General features: G+C 44.5%; 1 protein-coding gene across 1 annotated transcript in view; it reads left to right on the top strand.

Annotated features, from left to right (window-relative positions):
- The window catches only part of ABCA12 (ATP binding cassette subfamily A member 12), a 201,577-nt gene that overhangs the window by 132,154 nt on the left and 44,069 nt on the right, over positions 1-25,354 (top strand). The window contains exons 32-38 of the mRNA XM_084830130.1: positions 325-457; positions 4,184-4,436; positions 6,964-7,050; positions 8,379-8,472; positions 10,577-10,704; positions 12,296-12,383; positions 22,516-22,621. Coding sequence (XP_084686256.1) covers positions 325-457; positions 4,184-4,436; positions 6,964-7,050; positions 8,379-8,472; positions 10,577-10,704; positions 12,296-12,383; positions 22,516-22,621 — 889 coding nt within the window. The remainder of the gene's footprint in view (positions 1-324; positions 458-4,183; positions 4,437-6,963; positions 7,051-8,378; positions 8,473-10,576; positions 10,705-12,295; positions 12,384-22,515; positions 22,622-25,354) is intronic.

Genomic DNA, 25,354 nt, shown 5'->3' with positions numbered 1-25,354 from the left:
GCTCAGCATGCAGCCCAGGTGCTAACAGTCAATGGGCAACTTCAAGGCCCCTGCTGCTCTCCTGTCTTACGGTTCTTTTGTCTTAAAACTGGACTTGGACTGGATAGGCCTTCAAGCAGAGGAGGCCTTCCTTTCCTCTGGCAGCCCTTCAAATAGAGAACTGTCCTTGGTGCAGTAGGACACATGACCACCTTACATCTTGAACCTTCCATCTCAATAAGGTGCAGTGTAAGGGAGCGCCCAAAGAAGTTAACTGAATTTATCCAAAGGAAAGCAGAACTTCACAGAAGTGAAATTAAAGTATTTTATGTTGTCATTATGCAGGTGTTTCTTAATTTGACCAAAGACCTGGAAAAAGATGAACAAGCTGTTGCAGAGTTGTCACGAGAGGTGTCGAGTTGCACTCTGGAGAACGATGACCTGTCCATGAGCTCTGATAACTTCACTGAAAGAGATGGTATTAGTAATTTCTCCATGATTAGGTCCCTGACCGTTAGATGAATAGGTACATTGTCATCTTCCATGGGCTGAAATTCGCAAAGAAGGAAAGGCCCCTAGTATCTAGAGCAAGCACCTCTCGGCAGGGGTGGTGGTGGCAGTACAGGTATGAGGATTCATACTGCGCCTGTCAAACCACTTCCCTTTTCCTGCCTAAAACAGGGAGTCTAAAAGCTCTGAAAAAGGGGTTCGGTAAAAAAGACAATTTTCTAATTTTCCAAAACAAGTGAGAGAGCTTATCAGACTTTCAACGTACAAGACCAGCTTTCCCCAACCTGGTGCCCTCCAGATGTGTTGGACTACGACTCCCAGCATCCCCCAGCCAGCATGTTTTACATAAACCAATTCTAGTTGTTCATTACCAACCACACTATCATACACAGGGCAGCATGACTTGTGAGCCACAGCACCTCATGCAGCCCATCAGCCATCTATTGTGGCCTGTCAGGTCCTTGACTGCTACCCTGTATTGGCTGTCTTAGGCAGCAGACCCAGGAGGTTTATCAAGCTGACTTGGTGGGACACACAGGGCTGCCATAATAGATGAGCTTTGAAGCCCAACCTTAAACATGTTTATTCAGGAATAAATCCCATTCATTTCAGTGGGAATTTCCAAGTACTTATACTTTATACAGAGAAAGTATCAGCCAGTCTTAAAAAGTGCATGCAATAAACCCTTTCATTCTGAGCATGTTAACAGTTTGGGGAGAGGACAAGTTATAGCATAACCTCTCGCTTCAGTCATAAAACTGGCAATTCAAGTCCCAATCAGCAACCAGCCTGCAAGGGCCAGAGGGCATAAAATAAAGGGATTAATAGTTCTGAAGCTGTGACTTGGTTGTGGAAGCTTTTGCTGGCACCCATAGCTGGAAAACAAGCTTGACCCTTAAGCTCACTAACCTCTGTCTGGGCTACATTTATGCAGGTGGGAGCTCACATCATTGAATATTCCTCCATACAAATATTTTCTCCCGGACATGCTAGTTTTCTATGTGTACAATTTTATTTTTCATTTAGAGAGAATTACATTGTGCGAGCCCCCAGCTGCAGTCTGTAATGGTACATCCCAAACAACTGCCTCAGTAAGAAGAACTATATAATAAATGAAATGAAGAACTAAGTCTTAAATGCCTTACGAAGTTAAATATGTAATTGACTGGTTTAACCCCATGATTCTGTGGGCCAGTTCAGACACTCTAAAGTCTTCTACACAAAGCATCCCCATGTATTTATTTAGTTATTTTATTTAATAAATGTATATCCTGCACCAAGAGTTCCCAGGGTGGCAAACAATATCCACTTGTGAGAAGAAAGTCACGTCCGACCCAGAATAAGCACGCTGATATGCACCGCTTCCCTGTGGTGAATCATGTAAATATACAGGGTAAGAAATGGTTTGTTTTTCCACATGGCTGTTTCCATGGAGATGCTCCATGTGGGGCATTCTAGAGCGCTGAACTGGCTTTATGAATAGATGAAACAAGTAGGTGTGGAAATCGTGGAGAGGTGACATATATGGAGTGTCATAACAGTGTATCTGTCAGACCATTCAGAACAGAACTACACTTTCCATGTGCCAATGTAGATAATCTAATGGGCCTAGGGAAGTGTCAGCACAAATCAGAAGCATTTTTGCTGTGGCAGATTTTATATATGTACGAACGAGGAGACAATGTTCTCTTCTCTTTTTTAGGAGTCCCGTGTGGATCAGATAGGCAGAAATATCTTCTATGAGTAGCTGCCATTACTGTTATCTTGTACTTGCAGCTTGCTTTGTACAATTCATAACTTATGTGACACCATGCCTTGGTGTTATTTCATTAGAAATGTTGAAGGATGGCATAGTATTAATATAATTCATGAACGTTGAACATTTTTACCTAGAAAAATAAAAATGCCTGCAATTGTAGGGTCCGTGTGTAGATTGGAATGTTGATATTCACTTGGTCTGTTCTTTTATTTGACCTTTGTTTTCCAATGAACCTTCTTTTTCATTGCACCTCTGCATAGTAGCACTTCAGTGAGTGCTGGAATTGCAAAATCCAGACTGTAATGTGTATTTAGGTTGCTGCAATCATCAGTATTGTGTGTTGTGAGAGGTCACAAAGGGATTTGGCAGGGAGCAGAGAGAGTTTGGCTTGAAACTCCATCTCAGGCCAAAGAAAGGGGGCTAAAAAGTATCCACTGTTCCTTTTCCTCCTTTCTGGGCCCAGAGACTCAACCAAGCTCCAGGGGAATTCTCCTTGGTTGCGCTGCCTTGAGCACTTAAGTTTTCCCTCCCACCTAATGCCAGCTTGGTGCTTTCTCCCCAGATGACCTTGTGACTGCCATATCTCTTGAGACTAGGGAACATGGAGCTCAGCAGCACAGCACCTGTTTTGCATGCAGAGGGTTCCAATTCAATCCCCGCCATCTTCAGTTCAAAGGATCAGGTAGCAGGCGATGGGGAAAACCATCAGTCTGAAACCTGGAGAGCCCCTGCCAGTCAGAGTGGACAGTACTGGGTTAGATGGACAAACTGCCTGCCTTAGTATAACTAAGGCAGTTTCCTAAATGTCTTCACTGGCTGGCAATGGGGCCAGCTCTCCTCTGATATCATGGGGTATGTGTGTATGTGCTGCACCCCTGTTATTATAGTGATGGGTCAGTTGCTTCTTGCTGCATCACCTCTCCTCAATTTGTTGCTTCCCCCCAGTCTTGGCTCTGAAGCCAACCCCACACGGGATGAGGGTTGAGTGTGCAGTATTGACACAGTTGAGAGTTCAGGCGTGGCGGCAGCGTTAGTATGACTTTGTCACGTGACACGTGATTCCTTTTTAAGCAGTAATTATTTGTTGCTATCACATTCCTCCTCCTTCAACCACAGTTGGTGGATGTCAAGTGGGCATAGGGCTTAGACATTTTCTAGACGACAATGCTGAACATTTTTATCCCACCCTTCCAAGGAGCTACGCCAAATACTCTAGCCACTACACCACATTTCAGAGATCAGCCCATACTACTTGGAGCCCACAAGCTTGCAGCAAGCAAGGGCTCGTGTAAGCAAATGAACAAGCAGCAGAAATTATTGCAAAGCTATCGTGAGGGCTCTCAGACCCGTTTAGTTGTCTGATATAGGTCGGGCCATCTACAATGGACATTTCACATCCTCCTAGCCTGGTGCTTTAGCACAAACCCACAAGAAGCAGCCCTTGGGAAAAGCAGCGTTTTCCAAATGTTGTGTGACGATGGTTTCCGTGTGCCAGGACAATTTGCCCTGTGTGGAGCACAACACCCATGTACAGCCCATAATTCCATGCAACTGCCATGAGGCGCTATGTGACCTGCGGATATCAGGGTGCCAACCGAATGAATTAAAATCCCCCCAAAATAATACAACAAAAATAGTAAAAAATAATACCCCCCCCCAAAAAAAAAAACCCTTTAGAGGACATACTCCAACTTCTGGCAGGCCAGGCATCTGGTGGGTCCTGCACAGATCTCTCCTAGGAAGGCTGCACTGGTGTAACAGCTACCAGCATCCAGGACTGTCAAGGATTTGAGTGTTCATTTGTAAAACAGAAATAGTACCTTTTTAACTGCTTCGCATGTTCTGGCAGGATGAATTGGGTGAATGTAAGTATCAGGAGGGAACAAAACTCAGTACTTACGTGTCATAATATCTCATTTCCTTTTTGATCAATAGACCAAGCCCTGGTTAAGCTGAGAAAGCCGGGCAACTTTCCTCTCTTGCTGAGGAGGGTCACAGCCTTGTTCATTAAGAGGTTCCATCACACTCGGCGCAACGTGAAAGGTTTTATTGCTCAGGTTTTCCTTCCTGTGCTCTTTGTGACTGCTGCTATGGGCCTCGGCACCTTGAGAACTAAGGTGGAAGAATACCCAGCACTCTACCTCTCTCCATCCCTGTACGGTTCCTCCAGCCAGGCAGACTTCTTTGGGTGAATATCCCTATTGTAATTGTTGTTGTTGCTGCTGTTATTTGGATCTGGTATGAGGAAGTTGGTTATTTACACGTCTGAATCCAGGGCAAAAAAATTACATATGGCAATATCATGACAAGATGTGCCAGGAATATGATTGATGCGGGGAGGTAGCAGGTGCTGGGGAAAACCATCCCCAGGTATTTCTGAATGTAATACTTTCTAGAGCTGGAAGAGCCTCTGGGCACTTTTTGTGGGCCAGATCATGAACTTATGATGAGATGGCGTAAGTAAGCCTTCCCTAATCTGGTGTCCTTCAGATGTTCTGGACGTTAGCTTCCATCAGCCCCAGACAGCATGGCCAATGGTCAGGAATGCTGGGAGTTGTAGTCCAAAACATCTGGAAGGCAGCTGGTTGGGGAAGGCTGGCGAAAGAAGTGGGAGAGGCTGGATCAGCAATGGGCAGGTGTGCAGCTGCTGACAGGTCAATGGTGCTTGATGTGTATTAGCATCCTGCACCCTGACGGAGCACTACTGCCAACTGCACACTCCCACAGTGCTGCCATTCCTTGCCCTGCCCATCACACCTCGCTATTTAAGGCCTGCCTAGGGGCTTCCCTTCACCACCACTCAGCGGCAGTGGCCAAGTACTACACAAGCACCTGATCGTCTGTCTGGCAACCAGTGTGTCTATGTCTGTGTGGGGAGTTCACTTTAGGGATGTACGAGAATTATGTGCTGATTTGTTTTTAACTAAGATTTGCTCTATTCGCAAACCTGAATGCAAACACAGATGGGAGCACAGCTGCTGCGGAAAACTCGCACATTGCCAAGCTTGCGTTCACGAAATGCCTCCTTTAGAAAAATGTGCACTTTAAAAATGTGCATGTTTGAAAAAAATAAGCATTTTCATGCTTTAGTCTAGACGGGAAAAGTGTGCATTTGGTAGGGCAAGGACTGGCCCTATTACCTTCATCAGGCAGGGGAGCTGGAAGAGTGGCAAATTGTGCTGCTCTCCCCACCCAAACGGGCCCCCGCCGCTCCCTCCTCCTCCTCCTCCCCTCCTATTTGCTTGCCAGTTGGCTGGCCGCTCCCACCTTATGCTCCAGCTGCGGGGTTCCTGCGAGAGTCGGCTGAAATATAGTGAGAAATCCTCTCGCAATATTCCGGCCAACTCTCGCAGGAGCCCTGTAGCTGGGTCAGAAGGTGGGAGTGGCTGGCAGCCTGGTTGGTCAGTGAGCAGGTAGGTGGGGAGGGGGTTAGTATCCAAATGGGGTGCTGAGCGTGGGCACACTGGTGCCGGAGAGCACACTCAGTGCCCTGTTTGAGGGGAAGCCGCCACCCAAAAGAAGTGGAGCAGCAGCACCACCTTGAGGCAGCAATATGCCTCGGGCCGGCCCTGGTTCATATTTAAAAAAATGCATACTGAAATGCACACTTTTCTCATTCAAACAAAAAGAAAAATAGATCGCAGTTGAAAACAGGAGTGAGACGATCCAAGCTTCTAAGTGGAGTTCAAAGAATCTGAGCAAGCTTGAACATTGCTGATTCTCCCATCTCTAGTTCACTCCAACAATTTGATGAGGAGTACTAAGAAATTATATACAATTCATCGTACCCATCAAAGGTTGCAATCTTTCAACTGCCTAATTCAGCCTTCCTCAACATGTGTGGACACCAGACTCCAACACCCAGCATCTCCCAGCCAGCATGGCTGGCTGGGGGATGCTGGGAGCTGTAGTCCAACATATCTGGAGGCACCACGCTGGGGAGGGCTGTCCTAATTCCACAGGTTTGAAGCCACAAAACGTTAACTGCTTGATTCAGCAGTGCATGAACGCAGAGCACCAAAGTAATTTTAAGTATTTTTCCTATCAGCAGCTCCCTTTAGCAAACTTCCAATTGCTATTTTATATTCTTCTGAGTTTCAAAAACAGTGTGGTTTGGCACAAGACCTGCTGATGGGAAAACTGATTGCACTATGTGCTCATCTTCTCCTTTTCCCCTTCCCCCTGCGAATGGATTCCGCCGTCACACATGCATTGTGCTGAACTCCCAACCTGCTTTTTCAGTTCAAGTTGAATTGAATTCTAAGCAGCAGTTTGGGGATTTACCTCTGGGAACTGTTGTACAGAAACACTTCAGAAGGACCCCACTGCACTGTGCACACATTTTCTGGAGTGTGAGCCCCACGACAGAAAGGTTTCCTTCCTACAGGAGAATCTGGGAACAGGCTTATGAAATGAAAGCTGGTAGTTCTCATTTGAAGCTCGACTTCTGAGTAACTGTTGACTTCACTGACATTTCTTCAGGGTAAGCAACTGGAGGATTGCTCCTTAAGTGCTTTAGGGTCACAGCCTTAGGTTTCATCTGGCAAAGCATTTGCTTTATATGTGTATGTTTAAGCATACGGCAACACTGTGGACCATGTTTTGGTGCTGATTTTGTGCTAAAACATGACACCTATTTTATTCAGCTTGTCATCTACCCTGTCTCTCATGGAAGTACAGCTAACTGTTTTTGTGTTGTTGTTTTTAAACCCTAGAAATTATAACGAAACCACCAATGCTTTGGTTGCATCACTGTTTTCTTTCCCTGGAGCAGATAACACGTGCGTGAATAGAAGTAATTTGTAAGTGATTTTACCGGCTTCTTTTACATTTCTAATGTGGGAAGAGAAACTACCAAACAGTTATCAGTCATTAGTGACATCCTTTAATCATACTGCAAATCTATGATACCCAGGTGTCACACTGAAACAGGTCTCCAGCAGTAGGCGGATTGTGAAAGGATGTTTTGTTGTGTGTGGGTTGTTTTTTACAATGACTCCCGTTTACTAATTTCCAGAGGGGTAACTGTTGTTCCTGAGGTTTCCACTCTACTCCTGAGGATTTCTACTCCATATGGCTAAATCTGGTGCCTTCCATTGTAATGATTTAGAACAGTTTCCAGCATTTACTAAGGCTGCTGTCCAAAGCACACTGGCTTGGAAGTTCCATCAAAATCAGTTCCAAGCAAATGTGTTCAGCACCTGGGTGCAAGACAACTTGCACCAAAACTTAGGCTTGCAGCATAGTCCTCTCTCTCTACCAAGTTCAATAAATTTTATTCCCAAGGAAGTGTGCGTACGATTTCAGCCATTCAGTCCAATTCGATGCATGTGTCCTTGCCTTTAGTGGGACTCATTCATTCTGAGGTAAACAGGCATAGATTACATACTTTATAGCACAATCCTGCACTTGTCTACTCAGAAGTAAGTCCCACTGAGTTCAGTGAGGCTTACTCCCAGGAAAGTGTGCATAGGATCACAACTTTAGTTACGCAAGCCTTATTGGTGATGAGGACTGAAATTGGTAGGAAATCTGTGTTCACAGCAGTTGATGGACATGTCTCGGCCAAACTGGTTGAGCTGTATGTGGAAATACATGGTGGGTTTTCAGCTAGAAAGCTGAAATGGGTCCATTGCAGTAGCTGTTGATTATTCCTGAACTGACTTAGCACAATTCTGTTGCTCAGGGAAGTATTTGTGTAGACTGTACATGATTAATCAAATATCACAGGATTATCCCATTAATGCCTTACCGATGCGATTCCTCGGGGTATGGGGCTCCCTTCTCCTTTCAAGATAATTTTGTTATTTTAATGTTAATTTCTTGAGTTCCTTGCTAAGGAATTTGAAGTGAGTCTCATTAGACCTTTGCAATCAATATCACAATTCAACAACTGGAAAGAGATTGACAGAGAGCAATAGGCAGACCCATTAAGAACCAAGCAGGGCTGAGCGAATATAGCTCCCCTTGAAGTAAGCAGGATTTGCTGGTGGCTCTTGGGAGAATCAATAAATAAAGGCGATCTCCTGCCAAGTGCCCTACATTAAATAGGAATCTGACACCACATTACTGCAAGTCATCTGTATACCTGCCTACAGGAAATGTCAGTGTTACAACTGCTTACTTTCAGAGCATGTTTCAAGGAAGACGTGCCTGGCGAGTGGCTGTTCAGCGGGAACCAGAGTGCTCAGTATTCTGTATGCAACTGCACAGACAACAGACAGGTAACGTTAAATTAGAACTCAGTGTGAAGAGATAAATATGAAATAAACATCAGGGACTTTGTGTTCTTCAGAACTTGTTCCATAAGGGAATGAATGGCTTCAAAGGTTGCAAATTTGAACATGGCCTGCATACTACTGAATTTTGTGTTCAAGTCCACCATGGATGAACTGGTGACAGGAGTTACTGTAATTGAAAATAGATCTATGCTTTCAGTCTTTGTCAGCAGTCATCAATGGTATGGACAGATATACTTATTATTTATCACATGAGTGTCTTCACTTCTTCACAGACACTTCAGACCCAAGGAGCCCTGTCCCATCCTGTCCATCTGTACTCCAAAATAAATTGGATTACATTCAGTGGGACGTATCTCAAAATAACAGTGCATTGGACTGCAGCCATAAGCTGCAATCCTGTGCACAATTAGGCTGCTTAAATCCTATTGAAATCAAGAATTGCAACCTTACAGACTGATTGTATTTACTGTTTTCAGGGGGAATTTCTTCAGAGTAAATATGCCTGGGATTGTAACCTTACAGAGCAATCCTTACAGAGAGGCCATAGGAAGCTGCAGATCTCCCCCTCAGACATCGCTCCAATCTCTGAGGAGGAGATCCCTGACCATGGATCTCCCCCCTGATTCCCCCTGTTCCTCCCATCCGCTATGAAAAGCTCCACCCATCAGGGTCGTGACCTCAGGAAGAGGATAGTGAGGAAGAAAAGGTGTTGTGCTGATGAGAGGGGAGGGGAGAGGAGAAGCCGTGGATCCACCACATCCACAAGCCTCTCAGCCTCAGTCCCTGCCCCCAGCACCACAACATGGCTAGATGGGCTCAAAGACCCACCTAGCAAAAATGACTTCATAGGAGGATGGAAAGTCTAAGAAAAGCCTCTGTTGCTCTTCCTGCTCTGCCAGCAACAGCCCAGCAGGGCACTGGATTCTTGGAAGCCCCAGAGATCAGAGGTGTCTGTCTAGCCGGCAGCAATCCAACGGAACTGCAACCTCAGTCTCATTGGAAGCACTATTGTAAATAGATGGTATACTACAGCCTCCCCCAACATGATGCTCTCTAGAAGTTTTGAACTACAACTCCCAGCAGCATGGCCAGTGATCAAAGATTATGGGAGTTGTAGTCCAAAGGATCTGGAGGGCACCATGTTGGGGAAGGCTGGAGTACTCTTCCAGTGTGGCAGGTAAGTCTGTGAGCCCCATGTTATACATAGAAAATGTGGGGTGGGGAAATAAATGAATCACATTTGCCAGTGAAGACTTCATAAGCTGAGTTTTGGACCTTGGTCTCTCCAAGGCTGGTCTTCAACCTCAGTCAAAAGATAACCATATAGCTTGACAGCCAAGAGATCCTCTGCAGAGGCCAACTCTCCCAAATGCTACTGTTGTACTTAGCACTATGCGTGACATTATAAGAGCTACACAGTTATAGCTGGTGGGGAGTGGATAGGATGGCATCCTTTCTCCAGTATTTTCAGACATCTAGGCTATATGCTGTGCATGCAGGATGGCAGCCTTAGGGCCAAAGTAGATGTGATGTTCATTGCATGCATATAGTTAAAGTCAGTTTGGTCCATACTGAGGATGAGTGCCTGTGTGTCTTGCTGAGTGGAAGCGAGAGTGCAAAGGAAGGTGTAAAGTGGATTATGTGCTCCAGACCTATTGCATTTCCTAGGAAGGCAATATATATAAGCAGGGCTTATGCAGTATTATCCTCAAGCTCAGATTGGCTTAACAAGACCTGCAGGAATTCCATGGGGGTATGTGTGTGTAGTCTAGTTTTGAGGACTGTTAAGTATCTTAAAGTTAATCATTGTCACATCTGGATCAGTACAAACAAGAGCATGTGTCTAACCGAAAACAAATAGGTGTATATGCACATTTTATTTTTTTTTAAAGAAATGGTTCAATATTCATTGAAATGTTAATGTTAACCACTTTTTTCTTGTTTTAATATTATCTAAATGCATGTTATGATGGCAAGTTCCCTAGGGACAATAAAGCGAATTTTACATCCATATGATTTGTTTGCTAAAATAATTTATTTTTTAAGTATAAAAAAGATTTTTTAAAAAAAGATTTTTTCCTTCTAGGTTTGTCCAAAGATTAGCTTAACTCCACCCCACAAGAGGACTTTCTTCTCCCGGACAATTTATAACCTCACTGGGCATGATGTAGAGACTTACCTTTTAGTTACTGCGAAAGACTTTGTACAGAAGAGGTACCACTGTTATTTAGTTACCCTCTTTTTATTGCCCCATTCAGGTGTTCACCCCCGTGCAATTAGAATTGAGTACGGGGGAGAGCTGGGCTGGGCTTGCTGACGGTGCCCCCTCTGTTTTGTTCCCATCACTCAGCTCCACTGTCCTTCACACACTGGAGGAGTAGGTTCCCTGCGCAATTTAGAACCCAGATGGCACCGGGTTCTAAACTGAACAACTGAAAATAAAAACAGGAAAACTGCTTAAAGAATGTAGACATTATTGTCTGATTTATGATATTTACAGAGACTGGGCTTGTTGTATCTGTAAATTGCATGTAGCACCTCCATGGGAAAAACAGCCTGCCCGCTGCACCCTCCAGCATGTGGAGACAGTGGACCTGAGCGACACCCGCCCCCCGGTGTGATCTAATCACAGGACAGGGGGTTGGCGTTGAACGCCTGAAAAGGGCTTATTTTCCCTAACGAATAACTTCTTTAGCATTTGATTCTCTTTTAGTAAGCACTTTTTATAATACTGTCTGCATTTGTTACATCATTGAAGTTAGCTTAAAAGTCCAGTGTGTTTACATATTTTAGTGGAACAAGCTATTGAAAACATACTATTAGAACAAGACTATGTCTGTCCTGTTGTGTATGCATAATTTCACAGTCAGCAGTTAAATGAGATGGGGGGGGGGGGCTGGAATCTATTCCAATGCACCTATAAAACTAGCCTAGACTGTGGTCTCTAATAAAGAATTAGGAAACACCTGTGGGAAACCAAGAATCTGAGGTAGGTTTTCCTTCTTTTTTAAAATAAAGAGTATGTTTCTAGTCCACAGGTTTTTGGAGAAAATCCTGAAAATGTTCATTCTATGTTGACTGAAATGTTAGAGGTTAGAGGTGTCCGGATAGTGATTCTAGCAGCTAGACAATGTGAACTGATTTCTTCATATGACATATGAAGTCCTCTTCATGGTGCTCTATTCTTCTGACTGTATCTGACATGGTGCTGTCAAACCTCTCAGCCCAGACGCACCACAAATGCAAAGCAAAAACATCTGGCAGGCTGACATGCCACATATGGCCCGAGGGGATTGGGATTTTAGGAATCCTATTGGGATTTTAGGGATCCCGGTAGCCCTATTTAAAAAAAATAACAAGCATTTTTCCAAGTTCAGCAATAAGAAATTGTACAATCAAAAATAAAAACAGAAAAAACTGCTTAAAGAATTTAGATGTTATTGTCTGATTTATGATATTTACAGAGACTGGGGTTGTGAAGACAAAATTGGAAATTTTGTAGTCCTATTTCATTATATATTGAAGACTGTTAATCTTGAACACCTGATATAGGAAATGCTAACACTCTGATGGTAAACGCTTGTAATTTCCATGCTTTGTCAAGGTTTTTAATGTTGTGCTGGCTTGGCTGTGAGAATTGCCCTGATAGAAGTACTTATATACCATTACTTTACATTTTATGACTACGCAGTTAACCCACATAATTCCAGCCACCACCATGGAATAAGTCAAGTACATCAGGTCTACCATGTATAGCTTATGACTGCCTTGTATTTCCTCAAGTGTTTTTATTGTTCCCATCTAGATATGGTGGTTGGAGTTTTGGGCTGCCTTTGACAAGTGACCTCCAATTCGATATAATTCCAGTGCCTGCTAACAGAACAATAACTAAGGTAATTGCATTACATGGGCAGTGCATTTCTGATATCATGAAAATAAGGAATGAAAATACGGAAAACATGGCAAAGCAGTTTGTGATATTTAAGTTTAAATATGTATGCAAAAACGTCCAGTTAAAACTGAGAGTTAGGCTCAGGGCGTTCTCATGTTACATTTTTGAGGTGCACAGCTGAGCTGAAATGTCTCACCTGTATTCCAAAAATCCAAAAGTTGGGCACAAAACTAATAGCTGTGATGGAAATGTGTTTGCTGCTGCATAATGTATGAAGTAGCTCTCAGAAGGAAAGTATTCTTCTTGACTGTTCCCAAATAATTAATATTCCTTAGCATTTATGTAGTGCTCTCAAATGTTCAAAGTACCTCACATGGATTATCTTCTCATCCTAACAGGAATCTTCTAAGATTGGTCAGTAGTATTACCCCCTATTTAGTCAGTAGTATTGCAGATGGGGGATTGAGACTGAGAGATTACGGGCCAGTTTACACAGTCACTGTGAGCCATGGTGGCCTGTTGTGAGCCCTGTCACATGCCGGGCATGATTTGCATAATCACCACCCGGTCATGGCTTATCATGTCATCTGAACATGGCTGGCATGGCTTGATGGAGGGTTAAACAACCCTCAAATGACCCTGCAACATCCCATGGGTTATTGAGTGCTGTTTAAGCTATGCCAGCCATGCAGGGACAGTGATTATGCAAATCACATCTGGCACATGCTGCTGCTCACAACAGTCCCCTCATTTTGATTGTGTGAACTGGTTAATGGCTTGCCTAAGGCCACCTGGTAAACTCACAACAGACATGGATTCAAGCTGGGGACTTCCTGATTCATACTGTAGCTCAATATCATAGCCACTACACTATACCACTGTGCAATCCCATCTTTACCACAACTTTGTATTGATAGATAAAATACGTTTCAGGTAACGATATTGATTTGTAGAAAACACTGTTCCTCACCTCCTAACCTAGGAGATGATGGTACGCTAGGGGTGGGGCCATTCTAAGACGCTTGCTTTTTCTGTGTGTCACCTGCAGTTGCACCCCTGGAGCTTCTCACTGTTCAGAGTAGTGGAGTGAGCATAACAATCCTTTCCAAGGTCAGGGCTGGCCCTTTCTTTAAGCAGAGCGAGGTGACTTCGTAAGATGGTAGATGCTGGTGGTGGGGGCAGGAGCCTCTTCTTTTATTCCTCTTGAGCATGCCCCCCCCCCAGCTGTTACCATTCTCCTGAACCAGTGCCCTGGTGGTGGAGATGTTGGCTTGTTGCTGGTGTGGGCTGCCTGCCTGTTTCCTTCTCCCAATGTAAGTGAATCACCCAGAGAGTCTATTTGTCTATTGGGCAGAATAATAAATGAATGAATGAATGAATGAATGAGTCTCAGAAAGTGCCATTAGAAAAGGCCCCTGACTGGGTGATGAGACAGAGAGCCAGGCCATGCACCCTCACAGGCACTGCACTTGTGCATGCGTTGCTCTGCTCACGCAACTCACACTGGTGCCACCATTGCTCCATTGCAGCGTTTGTTTGAGCTAGCAGGTAGGTCCCAGGCTGAACAGTGCTGAGGTGTTGGAAGACCGAGCTGTGTGTGCCATGCAGCCTCCTCTGAGCCCCGTAAGCTAGCCTGCTACCCTCAAACACAGTGAAAGGCACTGACCCATCGCAAGTGTGTTGAAGAAATGGTGTGAAATGGTTGTGAGTGCCTGATTGTGTGCACGCGTGCATGCATACACACACGCCATCTTGTTCTTTGCCTCAGGCAGCAAAATATTTTGGGCCAACCCTGGTATAGATAACCAGCACTTAAATATAATATATATAAGAGGCTGTAATAAAATAATAAACGAGGGGCTGCTTTTTTATTTAGTGTGGCAGCAGGAATCTATTTAAATGGTGAAGTATTTCAGGGGCCGCGGTGACTTAGTGGTTAAGACGCTGAACTGCAGACCGGAAGGTTGGCAGTTTGAGACCTGAGTGCCGCGTGACAGAGTGAGCTCCCATCTTCAGTCCCAGCTCCTGCCAACCCAGCAGTTCGAAAGCAAGAAATTGCAAGTAGATAAATAGGTACTGCCTTGGCGGGAAAGGTAACAGTGTTCTGTGCACCTCGGTGTTCAGTCATGCCGGCCACATGACCACGGAAGCGTCTTCGGACAGCGCTGGCTCTTCGGCTTAGAAATGGAGATGAGCACCACACCCTAGAGTCGGACACGACTGGTTGGGGACACCTTTACCTTTTTTTTTAATTTCAGAAAAACATGACAAACTCCTGAGGATTACATGTAGCCAAGAAATCCAGTCTGAAACTGGTGATTTTGCATGGGACATTGAATTGCAATTAATCTCAATTTTTGTCTGCTTTTATTCAGTTTTCTTTTTTTCTCTCCCTCGCCCCCTGCCACTTTCCTTGAGAACAAGCTGGGCTGCATTTAGTCTTTCTTTTTATTTAAAAACCAGTGACAAAAACAACACCTTCCTTTGTATGAAGTGCAGTAGGCTTCCCTTCGCAACTACAATTGGCTTGTTCTTGTGGAACAGTGTCTTGTATCTGTCATTTTTCCCCTTTGTATCAATAAAATTTTTATAACAAATAAAAATCATTGTGTACAGAGCTGCAGTCTGGTGTAATGTAAGAAGCATAGGAGGAAAAAAAAAAAAAAAGCCTGTCAAGATACTGGAAATGTATTGTAAAGTATAACAGTCAGCCACCACCAAGGGTAGGTCTGTTCTGAAAGTAGCTTCATAAAAACAGATATTTCATGTTTATTGTCTTTCTGTACATTTGAGTGCATTTTTGTAAGTGGATTCTGCCCCTACCTCCAAACCTATAGTTGCATTGGGTTATGGCTGTAATCCTACACCCAACTTGCCTGAGGGTAAGCGAAATCACTGGGATTTACTTCTGAGTAGACCTTTATAGGATTGCACCATATGACTCTTTCTATCTAGAAAAGGGGTGGGCCATCCAGATGTTTTGGGTGAAAATTCCCATCAGTCCTAGACAACATAGCCAGTTGTAAGGGATCATGGGAGTTCTAGGCCAAAATATTTGGAGGGCCACAAGTTGCCCACCTCTGGTCTAGATCATGGGTTGGATTCAGACTTAGTCATACTTAGAATAGACTCACTGAAATCAATGAGACTTAAGTTAGTTATGACTTACTTAAGTCCTACTGATTTCAGTGGGTCTGCTTTAAGTATGATTAAGTCTGGATCCAACCCTTTGTTTCCCAAAATGGGGCATTTTACTCCTCAGGAGACAGGCAAAATAGGAGGGTGAGAGGGTTGGGAACAGTTCTGGTAGAATTTTAGTTATTTCATCCCCTTGTTAGCCCCCCCTAACTTGATGGAAGGCATATGGCTGGAACAGGTAGCAGGACTGGGAAAGTACCTACGTACCTAAATTGGCTGTTATGTATGAACCTATCCATTCACTACAATAGTCATCCTTGGCCCTCCTCCAAGTGCCTCATCCAAGGATGGCAACAAGGGAGAGGGTCTTCTTGGTGATGGCCCCCCAATTTGGGAATGTTCTCTTTAGTGAGGTCTGCCTGTGGTGTCAGCATTGTCATCATGTCAGCACCAGGTTAAGACTCCTCTACTCCCAGGGATTTGACAGCATATGTTTTTAACCAGCCCTGGGATTCTTTTTGTTGACAGTTTAAAATTGCTCTATATTTTTGTATGTCAATAGTTTTATATTATTCTATTATTTTGTATTTTAATTTTTTGTATACCTCATAGAGAGCTTTGGCTATTGGGCAGTATAGAAATGTAATAAATGATGAAATCTTTTCAGTCAATCCTATGAATTTTTTACTCAGTAAGAAGTAAGTTCCACTGACTTCAGTGGGACTTATTCTTAAGGAAGTGTGCATAGAATTACAGCCTTAGGCACATCTATATTCTACATTTCCTCCAGGTAGCTCACAGCATCAATAATGATTTATTTTCACAACAACCCTATGAGGCAGGTTAGGTTTAAAAAGAGTGGCTTACCCACGGCCGCCCAGTTTGCTTTCTAGCTGAGTGGGGTGCTCTGTTGTTGTTTAATTACTGGAGCCGAAAAGACAGCTGAGTGGACTAGAGTTCATGAATTGTGTTGAGGAATGCACTTTGAGGGAGGGAGATACCCTAAATCCCAAAATGCCTAAAAGCCAATTTGGGCTAAAGAACTGGGCTTTGCTCTTGGACAGGGTTACTGCTAGGTATCGAAAAGATCTGGGGCTCGGGCCCATAGGACCAAAAAACTGCACAAATTTGGATATGCTAATTTACATATGCAAATTCATATGCAAAATTAGAAATAATTACTAGAATTTACATTTTATAGAAGGCAAGGTAATTAACTTCTTGCTTGCTTTCAGAACTGAACTGTGCAATGTCCCAAATTGTGCTTGCTTAAAACTTACTGTCCATGCACCCACACTTTTCCTTGATCCTTCAGGCTCAGATCCAGATGGGGAGGATGGAGTGCTTGGGACCAGCAAGGAGCTGTATGGCACCTTAACATTTACCGATTAATTGCAAATTGAACATGACACACTGACAAGGGAGGGTGTGGGAATGTATTGTAGACTATAATAAATCATGCTCTTAGGCTGCAAAACATACACTAGGAAGTAACCCCCATCAAACTCGCTCTTCGCCACCCCCCTGTCACCAACAAGCCCATCAGCAGCACCAGACAGGGACCTCAGGACTGGGGGACGCTGTTTGCTGTTCCTGGTCCTTGGACCAGGTGAGGAGGCAGAGAGAGCCGCCACCAAAGGTGGCTCCTCGTTTTATTTCAGACACTTTATTTTGGTAATTTCTGGGATTCTAGAATATTTTTTTTAAACAGTTCTTGGGTTCTAATTTCTGGAAAACCTAAAATGTACACCAAATGTTGCAATATTACGTTTACAGCAACCTCATCATCATACAACTCTTAAAGTACCAAAATGCATCATTGGATACGTTTATTAGGACCAACCAAAATTCCTAAGAAAGATATTGCCCAACTGTGGATTGGGGTTTTTTTTATTTCTCATGGACCACCATGGCTACCTTTGTTTTTGATTGTTTGTTTTTTTAAATTACCAAAGTTATCAACCCAAAGTTATCTTCGGGTTGGATGAGGCAAGTTGCAGCTCTGAGCACATTTACTGAGGAGTAAGACTCCAATCCTACATATGCTTACCTGGGATTAAATCCCATTCAACTCAGTATGACTTACTTCTGAGTAAACATGATTAGGATTATACAGTAAGTTTGATGTAATCCTAAACATGTTTCCCCATCCACAGATCTCTTTGTACCCCCAGTTGTCTCCCTACCCCACATAATTTCCTGTACCATCTCAGCTATGTTTCCCCACCCCACAGGTCTCTATAGCAATGTCCAGGGCTGCCGCAAGACATCTTGTTGTCTCAGGCAGAGCAACAAATGGTGACTTTCCTTCCCAACCACAATCAAGATGGATAATAGTACTCAAAGTCAGTCAAGTTGTTTTGGCCCCTGCCACAAAAAATCCTACAAAATACAACAATAGTAATTAAATATTGGCTAATTTGCTGCTTTTTCATGACATCCCAAATTAGCAGTCTGAGGCTCTAAAAGTGTATGTGCATGTGTGTGTCTTTAAAGGACCCTGCCTCCTAAGGATGCCCCTATTTGTAAAAAGGAATGTATGGGGAGGGGAGGGTATTTGATTAAAAAAACACTCAGGCAGAAAGATTCGAGGGAGGCAACAGGAGGGAAAGGACATGTGGGCAAAAAGCCAGCTAATCCAGAGGGATCAGATGCAACATCAGTCATCGGGGCTCCTGTACCTTTCTTTTATGTTCTTTCTTTTCTCCAGTTACATGAAAAGCAACATCTTTCAAAATAACTTTCTGTACCGTAGACACTTGTCCATGAAAGCTTATTATGTCACAGTAAATTTGTGAGTCCTTCAAGTGCCTCAAGCCATTGTGGCTTTTGAACACAAAAGTGGAAGATGCCCCTATCCTCCTCCCACATCTATTCACCTTTCTCTAGCCTAGTGCAAACCCCTGATCCCCCTACCATATAGGGATGTACGAAAGGTACTTACCTTTCGCGAATTATGTTTATGGTTGGGGGGGAGGCGTTCCATCCCTCCCCCTGGAATCCTCGCTGGGGGGGGAGGTGCTCCGTTCCTCCCCCCCCCCCCGGAATCCTGGTCGGATGGCTGTGCTCCGCAGCGATTCTGCAGAGCCGCCGGCCGGCTCCGCCAGCAGCCGGACATCCGGCCGCTGGCTAGCAGGGATGCAAATGGCGGCGGCTACGGCAGTTTGCATCCCTGCAGTCAGCCGTGATAGGCTATGTAAATGTTTACGTAGCCTATCACGGCTGACTTAAACAAAAAACACGCGCGTACGCAAATGGCGGCGGCCATGGCCGCCGCCATTTGCGTTCCTTATTTTGGCACGTCTTAGTCTACGTAAACATTTACGTAGACTAAGACGGCGAAAATAAGGGGAACACAAATAGTGTAGATGCTACGCTATTTGCGTTCCCCTTATTTTCGCCGTCTTAGTCTACGTAAATGTTTACGTAGACTAAGACGTGTCAAAATAAGGAACGCAAATGGCGACGGCCATGGCCACCGCCATTTGCGTATGCGGGTTTTTGTTTTTGTTTTAAAGACAGCCGTGATAGGCTATGTAAACATTTACGTAGCCTATCACGGTTTTTTTAAAAAAACCTAGCCATGATAGGCTACGTAAATCTTTACGTAGCCTATCAGGTTTTTTTGTTTTTTGTTTGTTTTTTAAACTGGAAATGGCGGCGGTGGCAGCCGGTTGGAAGACCGGCTGTTGCTGCCGCCGAACTGCCGCCGGAGCCGCCGCCGCCGCCGCCAGGAAGATCCGCCCAAGGTAAGTCTCGTCCCGGGGGGGGCAGGCTGTTCCGCCACCAATTTCGGGGGGCTGAATGCACTGGCATTCGGCCTCCCCAAGATCCATGGTGGAACTTTCGTACATCCCTACTACCAGAATGTGGCCATCATGCAAAAAACAAGTGCAGGAAGATTACTGCAGAGCCAAACAGCCCCAGACACGTTCCGGCAAGCCAGGGCAAGCTGTATACTCATACATTCCCTTGCCTCAAATTCAGACATTGCTGTCCATTCAAACCCTTTTTTTCAAGCAAACCCACTTCTATTTTCCCCCAAGGTAAAGGGCCTGGGCCAGCTTGGAGGAAGCAACATTAGGGTTGTCAGAAAATTCCGCGACGGATGTCGGTGAGGCCAAATGCCAGTGCATTCGGCCCCTCGAAATCCGTCATGGAACGAAGCCCCCCTCACCCCATGAAAGGCACGCGGGACAAAGTCCCCACCGCCCCCACCCCACGAAAGGCGCGGGAAACGGAGCACTTACCGGCTCCCGTCCACGCTGCTTTGCAAATGGCGGCCGTCCTGCGGCTGCCATTCGCTTCCTCCTCTCAATAGCCGTGATAGGCTATGTAAATACGTAGCCTATCACGGCTAACGCAGGGACGCCATTTGCGTCCCTGCAGAGGCCGTGATAGGCTATGTAAGTATTTGCGTAGCCTATCACGGCGGGGGGGGAACCCCAGTATACGCAAAAGGTGGCAGCTACCGCCATTTGCGTACACTGGTTTTTTTTTCCCCCCTGCCGTGATAGGCTACGTAAATACTTACGTAGCCTATCACGGCAGGGGGAAAAAAACCCCAGCATACGCAAATGGCGGCGGCTACTGCCATTTGCGTACGCTGGGGTTTTTCCCTCTGCCGGGATAGGCTACGTAAATTTTACGTAGCCTATCACGGCTCAATACAGGGACGCAAATGGTGGCGGCTACATCAGCTGCCATTTGCATCCCTGCAGGGCTGCCCAGCAGCCGGATGTCCGGCTGCGGGCGGCTGGAGCCGGCTGGCGGCTCCGCGGCTTGGCTGCGGAGCGGAGCCGGCCGGGCAGGATTCTGGGGGGAGGGACGGAGCGCCTCCCCCCTGTCGAGGATTCCGGGGGGAGGGATGGAGTGCCTCCCCCACACTGCGGATGCCCCTGTGTGGAGCCAGGTAAGGGATTCGTACATCCCTACAACAGATGAGGAAGGCCTCTGGCACTTCATTTGATATGTGAGCAGCCAATGTGCCTGTTCTTCTTCTTGTCATGGCCTCGCTGCCTACAATGGCCCAGGGCACAAGTGCAGCTGCCCAGTAGCAACTGGCTGGGTAGATCACTGCAGAGTCAGGCACATTCCGAGAAAGCCAGGTGACAGTGATGCTGTTAGGCAATTTTGGGCTTTGGACTTAATGAAAATAATGTTCAGACTGTGGAAGGAAAGGTGGCAGTCTCCCTTCTAGTTTGAAAAAGTGGTGCCTTCATACTACACTCGCTATTAGCCTGCTAATGGAGTGATTACTCCCAGTAACTGCAAGGCTACTGAGTTCAGAGGGAAGAATCAGGGTTGTATTATGGCAGATGATGGCAACTGGGGCAGCTCTAAAATCTGGGGCACTGCTCAAAATGATCTGGGACCTATGACTAGGTCAGCCCTCCTAACGCTCCCCATGCTCTCAGACAGCCTTCCCCAACCTGATGGCATCTAAATGTGTTGGACTACAATTCCCAACACCCCATGCTGGCTTGAGATGATGGGAGTTGTAGTCCAGTATATCTGAATTGCACCAGGTCGGGGAAGGCTTCCTTAGGTGGTCTGGATTCCTAGCCATGCACTCAGTCTGTAGCTTGGGGCAAACCATTTTCTCTCAGCATCAGTTCCCCTTCTGTGGGCCAAACTTGTCATGACTTTAATTGTGTGAATGCAATTAGCATGCATTTTTTTCTGTTGTAAACAACCTTGGTGAGGCCTGAGTAGTCCTGGGACTGTGGGAAGGAGGAGTTTAACTCTTTGGCACGTAACGCAACCTACGGATTGTTTAAACCATGGGTTGTTGGGGCTGCAAGTAAGAACATCATACAGTGTCCACTTCTGCTTCGAATCAGCTTTTATCAACATCATGTTTTTTTTTTTAATATTTTAAAACTCTGGATTGTTTGTCCCCCAACAAGTTCCAGATTCAGACATGGCATCGAACAACCCAGGAACAGGGTATTCCTGGGTTGTTGATGAAAGCTGATTCAAAGGGGAAGTGGCAAGCGGGCAGTAGACAGTACACTCATTCGCTTCCACACAGCGCTGCCAATTCATGGGTTGTTTAACCCATAAACTTTATTTGTTTATTTCATTTCTATACCACCCAATAGCTGAACTGGCGTTACGTGCAAACCAGGTCTTTCTCTTCTTGCCACAATCCAAATAAAAATCTCCTTTCTGAAAGTTACGTGCAAACCAAGTCTTTCTCTTCCTGCCACAGTCCCAACAAAAATCTCCTTTCTGAAACTGCCGTTTGGAATTCAAGGGAAGCCTCCATTTGGGAGCTTCCCTTAAAATGTAAACAGTAGCATCACAGAGGTAATTTGGGGTGGGGTGGGGGGCAGACTGACAAGAAGAGAAAGAGTTAAACTCGCCCTCCCACCAGGGCTTGAGGCTGCTCAGGCTTCACAGGGGCTGCTGTTTACATAACAGAAATATGCATGTTAATTGCATTCACTCCATAGTCTGGTCTAATAAAAGGAGAAATCCAGATCTGCCTCACAGAGCTATTGTGATGGTCAGCATAATAGGGACTGCTAAGCACTTTGCAAATTAAAAGTATTTTATGAATGATAAACAGAGTACTATGGGTAGGCCTTGATTTTACATAGGTCCATTGTGACTTCTGTGGGCAAAGCCAGCGCTTAAAACTTCAGAATGTTATCTTTCATAAGAATTGCTTAATGTTTTGTAGGATGGAGCTTTTCCCCTCCTCCGGATTTGCATGTTGTTCTGTCATGCATACACCAAGGCACTGATATTTGTACTACTGGAAAGGACCCTTTGCAAAGGGACCTCCTTGGAGCCTCAATGGGGTGAGAGCGCCACACACATGAAAATAAGCAGGCTATATACATACATGCAAATCCAGACTTAAGAGTTTGGGGAAGAACTTTTTCCTATTAGCAAATTATTATTAGCAAATTATATATATATATATATATATATATATATATATATATATATTCCCAGTTGTTTTTGTCTCTCAATTTGAAATATAGGTCTGGTATAATCCAGAAGGTTATCACAGCCTCCCAGCCTACCTTAACAGCCTGAATAACTTCATACTTCGTGCTAACTTGCCAAAAGAAAACTCTTCTGGATACGGTAGGTGCTCAACAGACCTTGGCAACATCATTTGCCACTGCAGGTTGAGAGGCTTTGTTTTCAGCCCATGTCTAATATATTGTGACATGGTAAAGCATAACACTTTACGTAACCTCATTAAGAATGATCAGCATAAAACAGCAACATAGCTTAGCCACTTCTTAGACTTTTCAGGGCATCAGGTACAAGTTTTCTTTACATTCCCAGCCCTACTATATGCTGCTGGAGACACAACTAATTAGTCTCAATTCTCATGATAAAGCAAGAATTATTCTCAATCTTTTCTCTTAAACACATGGAAGCACTATGGACTGGTAAATACAATGAACTTGTAACTCCAGATAGGACAGGTTTATTGTAACTTGGATGGAGAGAGAAATGATGGGATTTTCTCTACCACACCTTTCAGGCAGCCAAAGCCATTTGTTGCTTTGACATAAAAATGACAGCTTAAGAAGCACTGAAATGGCCAGATAAAAGTTCACTGTCATTTTAGCAATTTCAAATAGGTGGCAATCCTGCTTTTGAGGTTTGACTGAGGCTTCTAGTATTTAAAAAGGTACATAAAAAGAGCTTTTTACACTGCCACTAAGCAAATCATAATGGCTTTCAACTTATGTATATTGTGCTTCTTCGTTTTCCAAGCCTTGAAAAATATGTATTGAAATGGAAATTTTGACTTCTAGCCTAAGCTGCAGTAAAGAGAAAATGGCTTTACAGTGAAAGGAGCATTAACAGCTTAGTCAAACTCTATCTCCTTTATTTTTGATAGAAGGAAAAAAATGCTTTCTACTTGTTTGTACTTCATTGATATGTACTGGGGAAATATCACTCATCAGTGAGAGAAATATTGCACTTAAAGGAAAACTTTGAGTTTTATGAACTTTTGTTTTTACAATCAGTTGTGACTGGCAAGATCTTGCTATTCTATATTTTTCAATGTCATTCTTTCCATATTTTTATTGCTACCTATTAATAGATTGGCAACCTATTTTTAAAAGGCTTTACAAGAACAGAAAACAAAAATTGTGTGGGGTGGGGGTTTTGCTAAAGAACCAGTGCCAGCCATGGTCCCAGTGAGTATGAAGAGAACATAAGCACTACAGTGATTTCAAAATATTTTAAGTGATTTATTTCATGTGTTAGTCATTTTCATCTTTGGTGTAAACTTAAGCAACAAAACGTACATTTTGAAAAATATTTTTATATACTAGCCCTCTTTAGGTGTTCATTATACCCAGATGCCCTGCTCTTCTAGTTCACCAAGTTCTGGCTCTAAAATGTCATTTTTTAATCAACGTAACTTCAGTCCTATCCACTCGGTCTCTCCTGTCAGCTAGCTCTAAGGACTGAATGCTTTTAAAGGTGATTTAGCCAAGCTTGCTTTATCCCCTTCTCTCAGAGAATGCTAGCCTACTGTGCAGATTTGTGAAAATCAGGCCTCAAGTAAGATGTCTCAAGTAAGTTTCTGTCATTATACTTGAATCTTGCTATTCCTTTAGAAAGTTCAGTATGGCTTCTATGGGGCTTCCATCGGACTTCCATCCAGGCACTGGGCATATCTGCACCTCCTCAGAGCCAAACTCCATGTGATGGTGGCAAATCCACAGGCTAAAATTAGCTCTGCCTCCAAATCCAGATCATTTGAGTGTGTGCTGCAGTAGGTGAGCATGCAATTGAAAAAGCACTGTGGAGGGGCGGGAGAGGGGAACTCAGCCCTACTCATGGTCCCATGACTGCTACATCCTAGGTGTTTTGTCCCTGGTGAAGCTCCAAAGCTGGAAGCAATCCCTGCCAGGAGAAAAAATGCTGAAGGGCAATACGGTCAAGGTGAAAAGTGTGGGTGGATCAGCTCCCTCCTCCTGTCCACCCATGTTGCACTTTCAGTTGCTCCCATGCTTTATATAAATTTGGCAGGATTCAAGTTAGGTCAGCCACCATCACATCTAGTTTGTTTGACCCTTTGTTGTTGTTCAGTCGTTCAGTTGTGTCCGACTCTTCATGACCCCATGGACCATAGCACGCCAGGCCTTCCTGTCCTGCGCTCTCTCCCGGAGTGTGCTCAAGTCCATATTCATTGCATCCGTGATGCTATCTAGCCATCTCATCCTCTGCCATCCCCTTCTCCTTCTGCCTTCAGTCTTTCCCAGCATCAGGGTCTTTTCCAGGGAGTTTTCTCTTTGCATTAGGTGGCCAAAATATTTGAGCTTCAGCTTCAGTATCAGTCCTTCCAATGAGCACTCAGGGACCGGGTTGATTTCCTTTAGGATTGACTGATTTGACCTTGCAGTCCAGGGGATTCGTAAGAGTCTTCTCCAGCACCACAGTTCGAAAGCATCCATTCTTCGGTGCTCAGCCTTCCTTATAGTCCAGCTTTCACAGCCATACGTTACTACTGGGAAAACCATAGCTTTGATTATGCGGACCTTTGTCGGCAAGGTGATGTCTCTGCTTCTTACTATGCTGTCTAGGTTTGCCATAGCTTTCCTCCCAAGGAGCAAGCGTCTTTTAAGTTCATGGCTATAGTCACCATCTGCGGTGATCTTGGAGCCCAAGAAAGTAAAATCTGTCACTGCTTCCATTTCTTCCCCTTCCATATGCCAGGAAGTGATAGGGCCAGATGCCATGATCTTCGTTTTTTTAATGTTGAGTTTCAAACCAGCTTTTGCACTCTCCTCTTTCACCCTCAAAAGAGGCTCTTGAGATCCTCTTTGCTTTCTGCCATTAGGGTGG

The sequence above is a fragment of the Heloderma suspectum genome, chromosome 1, assembly GCF_057233095.1.
Source record: "Heloderma suspectum isolate Gila_16-S chromosome 1, 16-S_ref, whole genome shotgun sequence".
In the NCBI taxonomy this organism is placed as follows: domain Eukaryota; kingdom Metazoa; phylum Chordata; class Lepidosauria; order Squamata; family Helodermatidae; genus Heloderma; species Heloderma suspectum.
This window is presented reverse-complemented; position numbering and strand designations above follow the sequence as displayed.